At 38.3% G+C, this 18,815-nt stretch overlaps 1 protein-coding gene and 1 pseudogene across 9 annotated transcripts in view; both read right to left on the reverse strand.

The window, feature by feature from the left end:
* Positions 1-18,815, reverse strand: part of HDAC8 (histone deacetylase 8) — a 244,573-nt gene that overhangs the window by 103,979 nt on the left and 121,779 nt on the right. The window contains exon 10 of one of the 8 annotated variants that reach the window (XM_082377331.1): positions 4,634-4,788. The exons of the other annotated variants lie outside the window; for them this stretch is intronic. Within the exon in view, the coding sequence (XP_082233457.1) occupies positions 4,768-4,788 (21 nt within the window). The 3' untranslated portion in view covers positions 4,634-4,767. Of the gene's footprint in view, positions 1-4,633; positions 4,789-18,815 lie in introns of those variants that run through there. 8 annotated transcript variants of the gene reach the window in all.
* The window catches only part of LOC309620587 (histone-binding protein RBBP4 pseudogene), a 258,370-nt pseudogene that overhangs the window by 53,365 nt on the left and 186,190 nt on the right, over positions 1-18,815 (reverse strand). The gene's annotated exons all lie outside the window — the stretch shown is intronic.

Here is an 18,815-nt window from a genome sequence, read left to right on the forward strand (position 1 = left end):
GGGAGAGTTTTATTACTTGCATTCCAATCTTAATGCCTTTTATTTCCTTTTTTCTTGTCTAATTGCTCTGGCTAGAAATTCTAGTATAACATATAATAGCAGTGGTAAAAGTGGGTGTCTTGTCTTATTCCTGATCTTAGAGGGAAAGTGTTCATCTTTTACCATTGACTATGTTAGCTGTAGGTTTTTCGTAAATGCCCTTTATCATGTTGAGGAGTTTCTGTTTATTCCTAGCATTCTGAATGCTTTTATCATAAGTGGGTGTTGGATTTTGTCAAATGCCTTTTCTGCATCAATTGAGATGATCATGTAGCTTTTCCCCTTTGTTATATTAATGTGATGTATTATATTGATTGATTTTCTTATGTTGAACCATCCTTGCATACCTGGGTTAAATTCCCCTTGGTCATTTTAATATGCAGTTGAATTCAGTTTCCTAGTATTTTGTTAAAGGATTTTTGCATCTATAATCATAAGATATTTTGGGCTGTAATTTTCTTTTCTTGTTAGGTCTTTATCTGGCTTTGGTATCAGGGCACTGGTGGTCTCTTAGCATGAGTTGGGAAGTGTTCAATCTTATTCAGTTATCTGGAAAAGTTTGAGGCAAATTGGTATTAATTCTTTAAATGTTTTGTAAAACTCACCAGTGAAGCCATCTGGTTGTGACTTTTCTTTGTTGGGAGGTTCTTCATTACTAATTCAATTTAAATATTTTACTTGTTACAGATCTATTGAGATGCTATGTTTCTTCTTGAGTCAGTTCTGGTAACTTTTTTATTTCTAGAATTTGTCCATGTCATCTAGGCTATCTAATTTGTTAGTATACAATTGTTAGTTGCATTCTCTTATAATCTTAAAAAAAGTCTCTGTAAGTTTGGCAGTAATGTCCTTCATTTATTTATTTATTTATTTACTTATGGCTGCACTGGGTCTTAGTTGCCGCATGTGGGATCTTTCGTTGAAGCGTGTGGGCTCTTCGTTGTGGCGCACGGGCTTCTCTCTAGTTGTGGCATGCGAGGCTTCTCTCTAGTTGTGGCACATGGCCTCCAGAGTGTGTGGGTCTAGTAGTTGTGACACGCATGCTCTCTAGTTGTGGCATGTGGGCTCCAGAGCGTGTGGGCTCTGTAGTTGCGGCATGTGGGCTCTCTAGTTGTGGTACATGGGCTCAGTAGTTGTGGTGCTTGGGCCTAGTTGCCCCACGGCCTGTGGGATCTTAATTCCCTGACCAGGGATTGAACCTGTGTCCCCTGCATTGTAAGGCAGATTCTTAACCACTGGACCACCAGGGAAGTCCCAATGTCCTTCTGTTGATTTCTGAATTTAGTTATTTGTGTCTTCTCTCTCTCCCTCTTTTTTCTTTATCAGTCTAGCTAAAGGTTTGTCAATTTTGTTGCTCTTTTTTTTAAAAAAAAAATTCATTTATTTATTTTTGGCTATGTTGCTGTGCGTGGGCTTTCTCTAGTTGTAGTGAGTGGGGGCTACTCTTTGTTGCAGTGTGCGGGCTTCTCATTGCGGTGACTTCTCTTGCTGCAGAGCATGGGCTCTAGGTGCATGGGCTTCAGTAGTTGTGGCACATGGGCTCAGTAGTTATGGCTCATGGGCTCTAGAGCACAGGCTCAGTAGTTGTGGCGCATGGGCTTTGCTGCTCTGTGGCATGTGGGATCTTCCCGGACCAGGGTTTGAACCCATGTCCCCTGCATTGGCAGGCGGATTCTCAACCACTGCACCACCAGGGAAGTCATTGTTCCTCTTTTCAAAGAACCAACTTTTGGGTTTGTTCATTCTCTGTACTGTTTTTCTCTTCTCTATTTCATTTATCTCTATTCTAATCTTTGTTGTTTCCTTTCTTCTGCTAGCTTTGGATTTAGTTATCTCTTCTTTTTCTAGTTCTTCAAGATGTAAAAGTAGTTCATTGATTTGAGATCTTCTTTTTAATGTAGGCATTTACAGGTATAAATTTCCCTCTGATTATGGCTCTTGCTGCATCTCATGAGTTTTGTATGTTGTGTTTTCATTTTCATTCATTGCAAAGTATTTTCTCATTTCTACTGTGTTTTCTTCTTTGATCCATTAGTTGTTTTAAGAGTGTGTTGCTTAATTTCCACATATTTTTGAACTTCTCACTTTCCCCTCTGTTGTTTTTCTTTTAGCTTTATTCAATTGTGGTTAGAAAAGACAGTTTGAATGATTTCAATCTTCTTAAATGTATCGAAACTTGTTTTGTGGCCTAACATATGGTCAATCCTGGGGAATGTTCTATGTCCACTTGAAAAGAATGTGCATTCTGCTGTTGTTGGGGGGAATGTTCTCTCTACGTATCTTTCTGGTCTAATTGGTTTATAATTGCTGTTCAAGTTCTCTATTTCCTTATTGCCCTTATGTCTAGATGTTCTAACTATTATTGAAAGTGGTATTTGAAGTCTCCAACTATTACATTAGAACTGTCTATTTTTCTTCTCAATTCTGTAAATGTTTGCTTTCTACACTTTGGGGCTCTGTTGTATAGTATAAATAGGTTTATAATTTTTATATATTCCTGATTAATTGATCCTTTTATCAATATATAATGTCTTTGTCTCTTGTAACAATTTTTGACGTAAAGTCTATTTTGTCTGATATTAGTATAGCCAACCTCAGCTCTTTTTGGTTACCATTTGCATGGAATATTTTTTTCCATCCTTTCTTTCACTTTCAACCTACTTATTTCTTTGGATCTAAAGTAAATTTCTCATAGACAGCATACAGTTGCACCATGGTTTCTTTTTTTAATTCACTCTGCCCAATCTCTGCCTTTAATTGGACACTTTAATTAATTTACATTTAATGTGTTTACTAATAAGGAAGGCTTTCTGCCATTTCTTATACTATCTTTGTCCCTCATTTATTACATTAATGTCTTCTTTTGTATTTAGTTGATTATTTGTAGTGAACCTTTTTGATTCTCTTCTCATTTCCATTTGTACATTCAAAGAACATTTATTTTGTAGTTACCATGGGAATTACATTTAATATCCTAAATTTATTATAATATAGTTTCAATTGATACCAGCTTAACTTCAATAGCATATAAAAACTCTGCTATTATTCAGTTCCATCCCCTTCCTTATGTTGTTGTCACAAATTACATCTTTATATATTGTGTGCCCAATAACAGATTTATAATTATTTTTATGCATTTGTCTTTTATGTCATGTAGGAAAGAAAGAATGGAGTTAATAAACCAAAAATGCAATACTAGCTTTTATGTTTGCCCATGTAGTTCTCTTTACCAGAGAACTTTATTTCTTCATATAGCTTCACGTTATTGTCTAGTGTCCTTTCATTTCAACTTGAAGGACTTCTTTTTGCCCCATTTTTTCTCAGGTAGGTCTAGTGTTAACAAATTCCCTCAACTTTTGTTTATCTGGGAATGTCTTAATTTCTCCCTCAATTTTGAAGAAGAATTTTGCTGAATATAGAATTCTTAGTTGACAGTTTTCTTCTTTCAGTGCTTTAAATATGTCATCCAACCACCTTCTGGCCTCCATGGTCTCTGATGAGAAATCAGCTTTTAATCATATTGAGGATCCCTTGTATGTGACTAGTTGCTTCTCTTTTGCTGCTTTCAAGATTCTCTGTTTGTCTGTCTTTCAAGAGTTTAATTGTAATGAGTGTTGGTGTGGATCTCTTTGCATCTATCCTCCTTGGAATTCATTGAGCTTCTTGGATGTGTAGATAATGTCTTTCATCAAATTTGGGAAGCTTTCGGCCTTTATTTCTTTAAACATTCTTTCTGACTTTCTCTCTCTCTTTTTCTTCTGGGACTCCCATAATGGTGTCCCATGGGTCCCTTAGGCTCTGTTCTCCTTTCTTCATTCTTTTTTCTTTCTGTCCTTTGGACTGGGTAATTGCAATCGTGCTGTCTTCAAGTTCACTGATCTTGTGCCTGAAGCTTCTAGTGAATTGCTAGCATTTTGACAGAGATTTCCTTGAACGTCAGGAGTTTTTTAAAATGACAAAAAACACCTCTTCCAGTCTTTAAGGTCCTCTCAGGTCTTTTCTGAGCATGCTATGTGCCCTGGGCATTTCCCCATATACACAGGTGCTTTTGACTGCCTTCATTTTCCAAAGAAACACTCTCTCTGGCTTTTCCTCCCAGGCCTTAGGTTGTCTATTTTATGTCTAAACTGCAATCTTTTGCCTCAGGAATCTGTGGGTTGTTCATCTACATTACGATGTTTTCAAGCAATGCTCACCACTTTTATGACCTAGTTGAGTTTCAAGTTAGGTGTAACAGAGATGAGTACCCTGCATCTGTCATCCAGGTAGCCCCTGACAGGTTAGAATAGATCTACACAGTAATTTTCAAATAAGGTCTACTCTCTTCCCTCTTGAACCATGGTCCAGGGTTCTACACTAGGAACATATTTTCGAGAGTGCTGCCCAGTTGGGATGGGAGTAGGACAAGGGCAAGTAAAAATGCCATAAAGCTCTCCTACCATTAAAAAGCTAGGTATCTTTTTACTTGTACCATGAGCTGTTATTTTCCTTTAACAGATTATCCCAGGGGGCACTGCATTTGAACTAGGATTACACGGTACACCTTTATATGACCCTTAACTTTTATTTATTTCATTTGTATTTTGATCAAAGTAATAGTTTAATAACATGCACATAGTTTACAAAGTCAAACATTACCTAAGTCTTGCGATGACACACAGCAGTTCTCTAACTTATCCCTTCACATTTCCAATTTCTACTTCCAACAGACAGCCACATTTCACTCTTTTAGTTGCTTCTAGTATTTCCCTGTATATATTCAAATAAAATGAGAAGATTGGCAGTTGTTTTTCAATATTTGATACGCTCTACTGACTTCCTTCTATGGAAGATTATAATTGAGTCCTACTACTATCTCCCACATCCATCTACACACACATTTCACCTTGTCTCATACTCCACATTTAATTATCCCAGAACTGTTGGCCAAATTAACATTCAGTGTTTAAAGTTATGGTGACAACAAATACTGTTCACAGCTGAGCCAGCTGCTATATAGTATGGCTACTTTTCCTTCCTTGAAAAATTTTTTCCTGGAATTAATAATTACCTCACCTTATATATGTTGTTTAGCTTTCTATGTACTTATCACTAATGCATATCAATTCCTATGTATTTATCACTAACTCATGCCACACTCTTTGACAAAACTGTAATATTCTTCTCAGTATTGTCAACCACACCAGGCAATCTGTGAATTCCATCTTCTCCTCAGAACCTTTCCCTTGAAACTCTCCAATTTGGACTGTTTGATTTCTAGGCCTCTGTACAGCTGGTATATGGGACCTCCTCCTCACTATCATCCTGAGAAATCCCTGCTGTTCTCTCCTGCATTGGATCCTCTGTTTCCTGGATCATATGTCTTCTGCTTTCTGGATTTATTGCCCTCGTTTTGTTGGGTACCTACTCCAAGATTCCTGAACTTGCATGCCTGAAAATGTCTGTATTCTATCCTTGCAATTGATTGGTAGTTTGGCTGCGTATAGAATTCAAGGCCCAATGTCTTCAAGCTTTCAGTATTGTTGATAAGAAGTCCAAAGCCATTCTGATTTTAGAACCTTTTTGTGTGACCCAAAATTTTTCTCCCTAGAAGCTTTACAGCTTTTAGAATAATTTCTTTTCCCCTTTGCTCTAAAGTTTTATGATATGACTTGAGACTGCCTGGGCAACCAGTGGGCCCTGTCAGTCTGGAAATTTATGTCCTTAGGTTTGGGGGAGATTTTCTTTTATTATTTCTTTGATAATTTCCTCTCCTTAATTTTCTTCTCAGGAATTATTTTTATTGGATGTTGGACCTCATGGATTAATTGTTTAATTTTCTTATTTTTCTCTTTTCCGTTTCTCATCTCTCTACCTATTAATTGTTTTCTTAGAGATTTCTTCAACTATATCTTCCAACACCTTGTTGAAAAAAATTTTTTAAACCACTTTAGTCATTTCTAAGTGTTCAGTTCAGTGGCATTAAGTACATTCACAAAACTGCAACCATCATCACTATGCATTTGCAGAACTTTTTAATCGTCTTAAACATAAGCTACAAACCCATTAAACAATAACTCCCTATTCTTCCCTCCCCCTAACCCCTGGTAAACTCTAAATCTACTTTCTGTCTCTATGAATTTGCCTATTCGGAGTACCTCATATAAGTGGAATCATACATTGTTTGCCATTTTGTGTCTGGCTAATTTCACTTAGCATACTGTTTTTAAGGTTTATCCATATTGTAGTATGTATTAGAATTCCATTCCTTTTAAAGGCTGAGTAATATTCCATTGTATGTAAATACCATATTTGTTTTTCCATTCATCTTTTGATGTATATTTGGGTTGTTCCCACCTTTTGGCTTTTTAAAATAATGCTGTAATTACACTGATATATAAGTGTCTGCTTTCAATTCTTTGGGGAATATACCTAGAGGAAGAATTGGTGGGTCATATGGTAATTCTGTGTTTAATTTTTGGGGGAACTGTCAAGCTGTTTTCCACAGTAGCTGCACAATTTTACATTCCCACCAATAAGGCACAAGGGTTCCAATTTTTCCATGTCCTTACCAATACTTGTTATTTTCCATTAAAAAAATAATATCCATCTTAACGGGTATGAAGTCGTAACTCACTGTGGTTTCTTACCATTGTAAAGTTGACTTTTCCTTGATTTGGCATTTGCTTGATTGCTGTAAACCTTTGACTGTTTTCCAGAGTTTTGACAAAGTTGTTTCTGACAGTTTCTGTTTGTTTTTCTATGCTTCTGTGGAGTGATGGTCGCTCGGCATTGCCTACTCCATCATTTTTATATGGTATATCTTGGTATATGTTCCATGGGTGCTTGAGAAGAATGTATATTCTGCTGTTATTGGGTGAAGTGTTCTATAAATGTCAGTTAGATCCTCTTGCTTGATGGTTGTGTTGAGTTCTTCTTTATCTTTCCTGATTTCCTGTCTAGTTGTTGTATCACACCCATAACAGGAACGGATAAAACTAACTTCTTCCTCCCAATGAAGGTAAGAGAACTTAAGGTAGCTTAGGGAAGAATATAAGCGAGAGTTTCCATGACTTTCCAAGAGCCTGATGTCTTTCAATTGCTGGTCTGCCTCTGCTGCTTCATCTCCCACTATTTCCTCAGATGCCCTACATACATAGTAAACTATTTATAGTTCCCCAAGACCATGTGTTCTTTTACCTTTCTCTGGCTTTGTACAGGCAATCACTTTTCCTGAAATGTCCTCCCCCTTGAGTACCTTTAAAGATTCAGCTCATATATTACCTCCCTTATGAAGCTTTTGCTGATCACTTAGAGCAACTTGAATATATCTTTCTTTGGATGCTAATTTACGATGAAGCTAATCATAAATCTTCAAAGTCCCTCACTTGGACAGACCCTTTCCAAGGTCCTGGGAGGGGCCCTAACATTATTTTACAAGAGTATATATATATATATATATATATACTCTTGTAAAATAATATATATATTATATATAAAAAATATATATATATATAAAATCTAATTTGCAAAGTAAGATATTTAACCATATTCAGTTAAGACTTTTCTCTAGTCTGACTTTTCCTCCATCAGACATCCCCCTTGTGTTGGGTGGCAGTGGAGTGGCTAAGAGGAAATTGAGTTGTGGATAGATTTAGTTTGGGTTTAATGGGATATATTTATGTGGTTTGCAATGACTTATGTGTATAGTTAATTTATTGCTAATGGTGTAGGAATGGCTTCAGGAATGCTCTCATAACCCGATGTCTTGACTCACCCAGCATCTTTACACAAAACAGAGACAGCCAGAGGTGTTATAGCCATATGAATGTATCCTATAGTGCCCTGTCTTAGACATGTTGGGGAGCAGAGGAGAAACAAAGCTTGAAATGTACAAAGTCCAAAGTTAGTCTGTGGAAAATTCTTCTAATCATCACATTTAAATTTTAAGTGAAGGATTTGTATTTTTAATGATGCTCAGTCAAAATGAAAGTTTCCTCCTTTCAAAACTATAGTCAATTCAGCATGTACAACTATAAATAAATCATAATACTTTTTTCATGGAAATTGTACAAAATAGAATTTATCAAAATTACTGTTTTTCTTTCTTTTTTTTTTTAGAATCATTTTTTTTTTTTTTTGGCTGCGCCACACGTCTTATGGGATCTTAGTTCCCTGACCAGGGATTGAAACCGGGCCCCTGGCAGTGAAAGCGTAGAGTTCTAACCACTGGACTGCCAGGGAATTCCCAAAATTCCTGTTTTTGAAGAACCCAAACCTCCTAGCAGTATTACAAACAGCAAGTACAGCTGTGTGTACAGTCACATATTTTATGCATCTCATCTGCTATGTACTGAATTGTGTCCCCCTGACTCCCCCAACTTCATATGCTGAAGCCCTAACACCCAACGTGTCTGTATTTGGAGACACGGCCTTTAGAAGGTTATTAAGGCTAAATGAGGTAATAAGTGTGGGGCCCTGATCTTCTTGGATTGGTGGCTTTATAAGAAGCAATGACTGAGTCTTAAAAGAAACCAATCCACTCGTTTCAAAATGGGGTAAGAGGGGTCTATTCTCTTGCCCAAGTATCTTTACGGATTTTCCCTTACTCTCCTCTACTACTCACTCACTAGTTGTGTGACCTTGGGACCAACCAGCTAACTCTTTAAGACAGTTTTTTCTTCTATAATGTAGATAAATACCTCACAAGGTTGTTGTGAAGGTTAAATGAAATAAGGCCTGTGAAAGCATCTATCACAGTACTTGGCATACAGTAGGTGCTCAATTAATGTTAGTTTTCTTTCTTTTATGCTTCTTTTCAGTGAGGTCTGCTCATTCTCTTTAAAGAAGCAGAGTCTCTTCATCTTCCTGGGCTCTCATCCCTCTGTAGTATTCCTCTGAGGAGAAATTGTTTTCTTCATTATCTTGGAAGAAACTCTATCTCCTTACGGGGATACTCATCCTCCCCTGGAATTTTTTCCTGGTTATAAAAAAGTCCTAAAGTTTACAAGGCCAATGCGTGATCTAGCAGGAAATGTAGACATTTTTCATGTTAATAGTAAAAGGACAAGGAGACCGTTTCCAATTTGTACAGACATTTTGTTACCGTGGCATGTGCTTAGAGCAGAAGCAAGAAAGCAGCAATTAATTGAAGGTCTCTACAATGCAGTTTTAATTAATTCATCTGATTTTATTAAATGGTGCAATTTGAAGAGGTATTAGGCATAAAGCAGTTGGTAAATTCCCAGTGCCTGAGTCTACCCCCTACCATGCTCCTCATGGGGCTAGGCAGAGATGCTAGCTCCATGTCACTGTCAGCAAGTCTCATTTCAGAAGGTCTACTTCCTGCAGGTTGCATGCCAGGGAAGTAACTGTGGGATATTATCCCAGAAAGGGAGAGTTGCTGGTTGCAAAGGTCAGGAGAGAGCGTGATGCAGCCAAATGCTTTTGGGTCCATTAAGTCAGCACAGCTGCCACATGGGCTGCCAATTCTATTCAGAAGTGGGCAAAATTCAGGTTGGAAAATTGCTTCATGTGTGTGGATTGGAGCAAATGAAGATTAGAGTGGGCAATAGGGACTCATATAGTTAGCAGTTAAGAACTGAAGGTGAAAGCAAGTGAGAGAAGGTGGCAGCTCCCTGTCACTGTCCTCTCCTGCTGACGCAGCTGCCAGAACCCCCTTTGCCTAGGTGCAGAGGGGAGGGCTTGGAGGCTCTTTATTTCTGTTGCTTCCATTTCACCAACAGTTGGCAGCTCTATCCGTTGTAGGGATTAGCTCCTCAAATTTGTTGTGAACATATTAAGGAAATATTCTTGGTTTATAAAAACCAAGAAAAATTGCATACAGCTAGAATGCAATTTCCAGAAATGAACTTCTTTCCTCTTTTTAGATGTAAATTATCTTTGTCTATTTGTATCTTTTTTTCTTTCCCCTCAATTTTTTTTGGCCACGCCATGCAGCTTGTGGGATCTAAGTTCCCCGACCAGGGACTGAACCCGGGCCACCTGCGGTGGAAGCGTGGAGTCCTAACCACTGGACAGCCAGGGAAGTCCCCCGTCTTTCCCCTCAATGTTAGAGAAAGGATTATTTTGTATCCTGTTTAGGAGTAAACCCCTAACCTGGGCTCCAGATTTTACCTCCCCTGGAACCTTAAACTCTTAATTACTGTCTTTCCTCTCAATGGTCTTAAATGCCTCTCACTTCATTCCATACTTCTCCTCAGTAACAGACCCCCATAGGTCATTTTCCTTAAACAAACACCTTCTCTTGAACCTGTTGCCCCTTGGAACACTGTCTAGGAAAATAAAAGCAAAAGCTTCTCAGCTGTTCGCCCTTAAAGAGTCATCTCCCCATTTCCTGCTACTTTCTTTCGAGCTACATTAGAACTGAAAATTGGGCTGAACAGCTTTGCAGGGAAGCCTTCCCTCATTCCATTAGGCACTATTAGTCACACCTGCACTGCGTTCCCACAGCACTGTGTTCATCCTGCTATTATTGTACTTGGCAACTAGAACTGTAATTTATCTGTTTACACTGTATTGTTATTTACCTCCTTGTATTTGTGTTACTTTTGCTAATCCATAAGTCCCTAAAAGGAAGTAAAGTGACCTTTATCTTGGTGTCCTCAGAAAAGAATGTTTCATAATCGGTGCCCAGTAAGTGTTGAGTGGGAGACATGGGGGGGGGTGGTGCTAACAGCTATCGGACCATGACCATGTGCCAGTTTTTCTGTGAGACAGGGGTCATTATACTTTCTTTACACATAAGAAAACTGAAGTTTATAGAGTTCAAGGAGCTTGCCTAAAGTCATATAGCTATTCAATATTAGAGCTGTAATTCAAATTCCAGTATGTCTGATTTTAAAATCTATGCCCTTTCTATCATGTTGCCTCCAATATCTTACACTGAGTCCAAGTTCTGGTCCTACCAATTCTCTTGTGTCTTCACCCCACTCTCTGCTTTCTGACCTCACAAAGACACCCAGTGCCCTGATCCCTATTTTCTCCTGGTTTGCCTGCCCCCTTTTGACCCCACATCCAGCCTAGACCACATGACTATACTCTTGAGCCCTCTTTCACCATCACCTTCAACCTCTGTCCCTTTGCCCCATCTGCCTGGAATAATCATCACTCCAGGTCAGCCCCCACAATGTGCCTTCTCTGTTCTGCCACTATTGCAGAAAACTGCACCAAGGGACAGACTGGTATCACCAATCTATGGTTTCCAACTGCACATACACTTTGTGGGCTTCTTCATGATCCTTTCACTCATCTCTGGTGAGCTTCTTCTCCTATTCTTCTCAATTACTGTTCCAATATTTACCACTTTCCCTAACCCCGCTATGGACATCTTATCTCTTCATTCTTGAACATTTAGGACAGTTCTGTGGTTTTGCTATCATACAAAAAAGCTAAGGTGAGCATCCTTATACATATTTCTTTCTTCACTTGAGATTTTTGTCTTAAATGGCAAGCTTCTTGAAAGAGTTAGCCCTACCCATTGCTGTCATTTCATTTCCTTTACCTTCTATTCACCACTCAACCTCCAGTTGTCTGGCCTCTATCCCTTCCACTCACTGACTCTCTTCTTTTTTTTTTGGTTGCCCCATGTGGCATGTGGGATCTTAGTTTCCCGACCAGGGATCGAACCCGGGCCCCCTGTAGTGGAAGTGTGGAGTCTTAACCATTGGACCACGAGGGAAGTCCCCTGACATTTTTTTTTTAATTGAAATATAGTTGATTTACAATGCTGTGTCAGTTTCAGGTGTACAGCAAAGTGATTCAGTTATACATACATATATGTATATTCAGATTCTTTTCCATTATAGGTTATTACAAGATATTGAATATAGTTTCCTGTGTTATATAGTTAAGTCCTTGTTGTTTATCTATTTTATATACCTGTTTGTATATGTTAATCCCAAACGCCTCTAATTTATCCCCCCCCTTTCCACTTTGGTAACCATAGTTTATTTTCTCTGCCTGTGAGTCTGTTTCTGTTTTGTATAAGTTCATTTGTATCATTTTTTTTTTTAGATTCCACATATAATTGATGTTTTTCTCATCGAAGTAACCAGTAGCCTCCATTTTGCCAAATTCTACTTCATACTTGTAAGTCTATAGCTTATTGGATCTCTCAGCTATATCTGACACACCTGAGAATTCTCTTCATCTTAAACTTTCAACTTCTGTTTTCTGTAATCCTACTCTGGTTTTCTTCCTAATAAGTATTAGCTAATAATTACTGTGTGTTTATCAGGCACTATTCTAAGGGCTTTACATTAATTACATGTACATTTAATCCTCAAACAATTGAGGCTTAGAGGTGAAGTAACTTGCCCAAAGTCACACAGCTGGTATGTGGCAGAGCCTAGAGTATAAAAAAATCATACAGACTGGATCCAGAGTCCATGATTTTAATCACTGTGCTATACTGCTTATCCTTAACATACTTTTTCAGTCTCCTTTGCGAGCTCATTTTTACTGGTCTTTTAAACACTGAAATTCTTCAAGATCCCCTCCTTGGCTCTATGGTCTCCTTCTTACACACTCTCCACAGGTAATCTATTTACTCTCATGGTTTGAATCACATGTTCTTGATACTCAGATCTATGTCCAGTTGAATATATCGCCTGAACTTCAGACTCTTAAATCCAACTGCATCTTGGTCAGATCCACTTGGGTGTTCTTTTGGCACCTGGTACTCAACGTAAAAACTGGCTCACTTGTAGTGCTCCTCCTCCTGTATTCTTCATGCAGTAATGTCATCCAGTCATCAAAACCATGGTGACACACTAGATTTCTCCATCTCCTTTACCTTCAGAATCCAATTAATCACCGAGTTGTGCTAATTCTGTCTCCTAAAAATTTTTTAAATCTTTCCCTTGTCTTCATCCCTACTTTAAACTCTCTTCATCACTTGCCTGATATACTGCAACAGTCTCCAGCCTGGCCTCTCTTAAATCTATCCTGAATCATCTCAGCAAAACACAGATCTGACCATGTCACTGCCCTTCCATGACTCAGTACTGCCTGTTGGCAGTACCTGTTGGTACATTCTCAGTTCTTCAGCATGACACAGCTTTCTGTGGTTAAAAGCATGGGCTCTGGAGTTAAACTGCCTGCTTTGAATCTCAGTTCTGATGGTGTGCCACGTTGGGCAAGGTACCCAATCTCCTTCTGTCTCAGTTTCCATATTGGTATTATAATTGTGAGAATTACATGACATATCCATGTAAGGCACTTAGAACACTGCCTGGCATATAAAAAGTGCGCAATAATTGTTTGCTACTGTCAACATTATTATCTAGTCTCATCTCCTCTCATTCCTTGCCTTCAAGCTTATGTTCTGGTAATACTGCACTGTTTATAATTCCCTAAAGGCATCATGCTGTTTCACGGCTGTGTGCCTTTCTATTGCTGTTTCCTTAACCTCCTATACTTTCACACACTTATCTGCCTGGCTAATCCTCAGCTCAGTCCTTAGCCAGACATCATCTTCAGGATATCTTCCCTGACTCCCATGCCCCTGCCACAGTCTGAGTAATTTGCTTTCTTCTGTGACCTTATAGACTCTGTACATGCCTCTAACAGCGTTTAACACAGCGAATTGAAGTTGCCTATGTATGTCTGTCTCCCCTGATGGACTGTAAGCTCTTTGAGCAGAGGGATATGTCTTTTACTTCTTTGTACCCTCAGCACTTAGCATTGTGCCCATATAGTAGGTGCTTGTTGAACTGAACTGCCTCCCTTTTCATGGAATAACTAGTTAGGTATCCACATTTGTGGCTCACTTGACCAGGAAAAGAATGTCTCTCTCTTTTGCCAAGCTGGTCTTTCCCATTTCAATACATTCCACCACTGAAATGTTTGAGTCAAACTTTGATTCCTCCATTTCCCTCACCCTCACCCTGACATATTATGTCAGTTCTATCTCCAAAATATGTCATTCTTCTCATTTCCACTGCTACCACCACCATCTCTCAACTGGCACCTGGCCTCCTAACTGGTCTCTATACTTCCATTCACACCACCCACCCTCCACTCCGCACCGCAGCCAGAGTCATTTTAAAATGTACATCAAATCATGGTACCTCTCCTAGTTAAAAGCCTTCAGTGGCTTCTCACTCTATTAAGTATGCGATCCAACTCTTCACCATGCGCTACAGAGCCCTGCAGGGTCTGGCCCCTTGTCCCTTACTCACTAGCGCTAGTCATAGTAGCCTTCTTCCAGTACCCAGAACACACCAAGCTCTTTCTTGCTTCAGGGTCTTTCCACATGGTTGCCTACTCTGCCTGGAACATTTGCCCTCTAATTGATTTTTTTTGAACCTGGCTGGCACTTCTCACCCTTTGAGTTCTAGCCTAAAATATCACATCTTTAGAGGGTCTTTCCTAGTAAGCCTATCTAAGTCCCTCTGTTAGTCGCTACCTCTGCATTTTGTGTGCTTCCATCATGGCTCTTACCACAGTTTATAAATATCTTCACTTATTTTTTACTTGCCCTGTAGTCTGTCTTCCTCACCAGGTTGCACACTCCGTGATGCAGTGACCATATCTACACTGGTCACCATTGTAGCCCCAGCACCTGGCAGTGTCTGGCACCTTGTTAGCATTCAATAAGTATTCCTTGAATGACTGAGTGACTTGATAAGTCAATCATTCAATCAGTAAAGCAGGGCGGCTATGTGAAGTTTCTTTTTGGTCTCTTCGGTAAGAAAAACTTTACAACTTCAGGTAGCAATTTAATTGGTGAGATGAATCATCTTGCTTAACCCAGTTGAGAAGTATTGTAGGAGATCTTAATCAAGCAAGAAAAGGAAATACTTTTTAAAAGTCTGGATGTTAGGCCCTTTATGCTTGTGAGTGACTCAGGAGTGACGACTGTAATTACTACAAACCAGCAGTTCTCAACAGGGGGTGATTTTGCCTCTTCCCAGGGAACATTTGTTAATGTCTGGGTACACTCTTGGTTGTAAAAACTGGGAGATGCAGGGAGTGTGCTCCTGGCATCTAGTGAGTAGAGGGCGGGGGTGCTGCTCAGCATCCTATAACACATAGGACAGCACCCCAACACCCCCCAACAAAGAATTATACCACCAGAAAGGTTAATAGTGCCAAGGCTCAAAAACCAAAAGAGAAACAGGACTAATATCTACTTTGTGAAACATAATAGAATGGTCAAATATAGGTGGTTAGTGTTCTAGAGGATTTGTAAAACTCAATAATTGAAGCATTAATAAGCTCTCTTGTTTCCTAAGATTTATTTCTGTTCTTTAGAGTGGGTTTCTGTTTGTTTGTTTTAAACAAAGAGTCCATTGACGGGCTTTAGGAAATTGCTGAATGTTCTGAAATTGTATCCAAAATTGTGTAATTGTAAGCATTTATATGGGAGAAGGGGCCGTCAGATTCTCAAAGGGGTCCATGACCACCAAAAGATTAAAAAGCAACTCGTATGGAAAGACCTTTGTGTTACCTGGACTGTACTTTAAAAAGTCATTATTTTGTGGAATATAGGTTCTGCAAAATGCTTGGGAATATGCATCCTGGAGGGGTGTCTTTTAGAGCTGCCTCGGGAGGCAGGCAAGTGTGAAGGAAGCTCAGCCTACTTTCTTCCTAGCTTGGGGGCAATACAGGTTTCACTGGGCTGTTAGGAGACCATGTGAGGGAACTTACATAAGCCTTACTGAAGTGTTAGGCACACAGCAAGTGCTCAATAAATCTTAGTTTTCTTTCTTCCTTTCTCATTACTGTGAGGATTGACTAAAATAATGCTTTGAGAACTAAATGAAATAATGCATGTGGCATGTTGTGTGGTCAGAAGTAGATGTTTAATAAATGCTTATTTTTCTCCCATGTATTGTTTATACTAAAACCCTGGGTCTTATTCTTGAAAGTAGAGGAGGATAAGCCCCAAATTCAAAAAATTTGAGTTTCAATCTTGGCTCTGCTGTTTCATTAGCTGATCCTAGCCAAGTTAGTTGGTGAGTCTTATTTTTCTCATAGGGGGATAATGCTTACCTCTCAGGGTTGCTAAGAGACATAAATGAGATAATTTATGTAAAGGACCTGGCATATGGATATACTTACATGGGATATAATTGGTGCTTAATAAATGTTAAGTTCTTTTCTCATTCAAAAGTTCCTAGATTCTACCTCTATGAAGCTTTTCTGTAATAGAAGGACAGTTTGCTGAATGCCTGGTACTATAACCTCATCTAAATATAAAACTCAAATATAAAATTTCTAGTATTTGTATTTACTCATACTCACATTTGTTCATATAAAATGATAATATTTCATTTAAATATGTTTTAAATATTTTGTTCTATGAGCTCCGTGCCAGCAAGGGCTGTTAGGTTAAATCCACATAGCATCCAATACGGCAGCACCATGTTCAGTTTTTTTAATTTATTAAGCACTTACTGGGTACCAAATTCTCAGCATTGAGGGATTAAGAAGAAACATGTTCCTGGTTGTGAGGAGTTTTACCAATATTTCTGACATTAACAATAATATCTAAAATTTAATTTATATTATTTATATATTATATATTAGTAATATATTTACGTATTTTATTTATATATGCCAGCCGTTGTTCTAATCCCCGTTTTATAGGTGAGGAAACTGAGGCACAGACAGGTTAAATAATTTGCTCAACTTGTCTAGTATATGTTGTTACTATGATCACTTCATGGAGCTGGTCAATGAAATTAGGTCTGTCTGATAAATATGTTTATTTAATTTTTATGTTTTAATTTCAGTAATTTACTTACATTTTTAAAGAAGTCATACATACATGGTAAAAACTTCAAAAGGTACCAAAAGGTATACAATGAAAATAAGTCCTGACTTCTGTATTCTGGTAATGATAGAGTAGCTTCTATCAGAGTAACAATCATGATAAGTTGAAGGTAGTAGAGAACATCCAAAACCAGGCAGAAACTAGAGGAAATTCAACCCTTGAAAGAAGGGAACTATGCTGGGTAAGGCTCATTAGTTATATATATTTTGTGTGGTATATGGTTGAGCTCAAGAAGAAAGCTGCAGGCTTATTAGAGTACAGAGTTCAGAGTTCCCAGAGTCTCATAATATAAGATCCAAAATCTCCAGGTTCAAATAAAAACTCACTCATCATACCAAGAATCAGGAAAATCTCAACTTGAATGAGAAAAGACAATCAACAAATGTTAACACCAAAATGACACATGTTAGAACTACCTGATAAGGATTTTAAGGTAGCCATCATAACAATGTTTCAGAATCAATTAGAAGCATTCAGAAGCATGCCAGAAACAAAGTGAAAAAATAGAAAATATCAACAAGGAAGCAGAAGACATAAAGAATGGACATTTTAGAACTGAAAAATACAATAACCAAAACAAAAAAACTTACTGATGGGCTTAATAGGAAAATGGAGATGACAGAGAAAAGAATCAGTGAATTTGAAAGTAGAGCAATAGAAATTACCCAATCTGAACAATAGAGAGAGAGAATAGACCAAAAAATAATGAACAGAGACTTAGGGTCCTGTTGGACAAGACAAAAGATCAAACATTTGTGTCATCAGAGCCCCAGGAGGTGAAGATAAATAAGATGGAATTTAAAAAATATAAAGAAATAATGGCTGAAACATCCCCAAGTTGGGTGAAAGATATAATCCTACATATTCAAGAAGCTGAATGAACCTAAATAGGACAAAGCCAAAGAAATCCACTACAAATAACATTATAATCAAATATTTGAAAAATAAAGACAAAAGAGCAAAACCAAAACCTTGAAAGCAGATAGAGAGAAATGATGCATCATTTTACATTTCCACCATTATGGAAACAATGATTTGAATGACAGTGGATTTCTCATCAGAAACCATGGAAGCCAGAAGAAAAAGGCACATTTTTTAAGTGCTGAAAGAAAATAACTGCCAACTCAGAATTCTATACTTGGTGAAAATTTCCTTCAGGAGTGAAAGACAAATCAGGACACTCTCAGATGAAGGAAAACAAAAAGAATTTATCTTCATCTGACATACCCTAAGAGAATGGGCAAAGGGAGTTCTCCAAACAGAAAGGAAATGATAAAAGAAGAAATCTTAGAGCATCAAGAAGGAAGGGAGGGGCTTCCCTGGTGGCGCAGTGGTTGGGAGTCCACCTGCCAATGCAGGGGACACGGGTTCGTGTCCCGGTCCGGGAAGATCCCACATGCCGTGGAGTGGCTAGGCCCGTGAGCCACAACTACTGAGCCTGCGCATCTGGAGCCTGAGCTCTGCAATGGGAGAGGCCGCGACAGTGAGAGGCCCGCGCACCGCGATGAAGAGTGGCCCCCGCTCGCCGCAACCAGAGAAAGCCCTCGCACAGAAACGAAGACCCAACACAGCCTAAATAAATAAATAAATAAATATATTAAAAAAAAAAAAAAAAGAAGGAAGGGAGGACAACAGAAATAATAAAAATATGGGTAAATAGAGCAGAGTTTCCTTCTCCTCTTGAGTTTTAAAAATTATGTTTGATGGTTGAAACAAAAACTATAACATTGTCTGATGTGGTTCTCAATGCATGTAGAGGAAAAATTTAAGATATATTAGAGAGGAAGGTAAAGGGAAATAAAGGCAGGTAAGGCTTCTATAGCTCACTCAAAGTAGCAAAATGTTGATACCAACAGACTGTAATAAGTTACATATATATAGTTTAATACCTAAAGCAATCACTAAAAAATCTATATGAAACACTGAAAAACACTATAGATAAATAAAAGTGACATTCTTAAAAAATGTTCAAGTAATCTACAGGAAGGCAGGA

The sequence above is a fragment of the Balaenoptera borealis genome (assembly GCF_965194805.1).
Source record: "Balaenoptera borealis genome assembly, chromosome: X".
Lineage (NCBI taxonomy): Eukaryota > Metazoa > Chordata > Mammalia > Artiodactyla > Balaenopteridae > Balaenoptera > Balaenoptera borealis.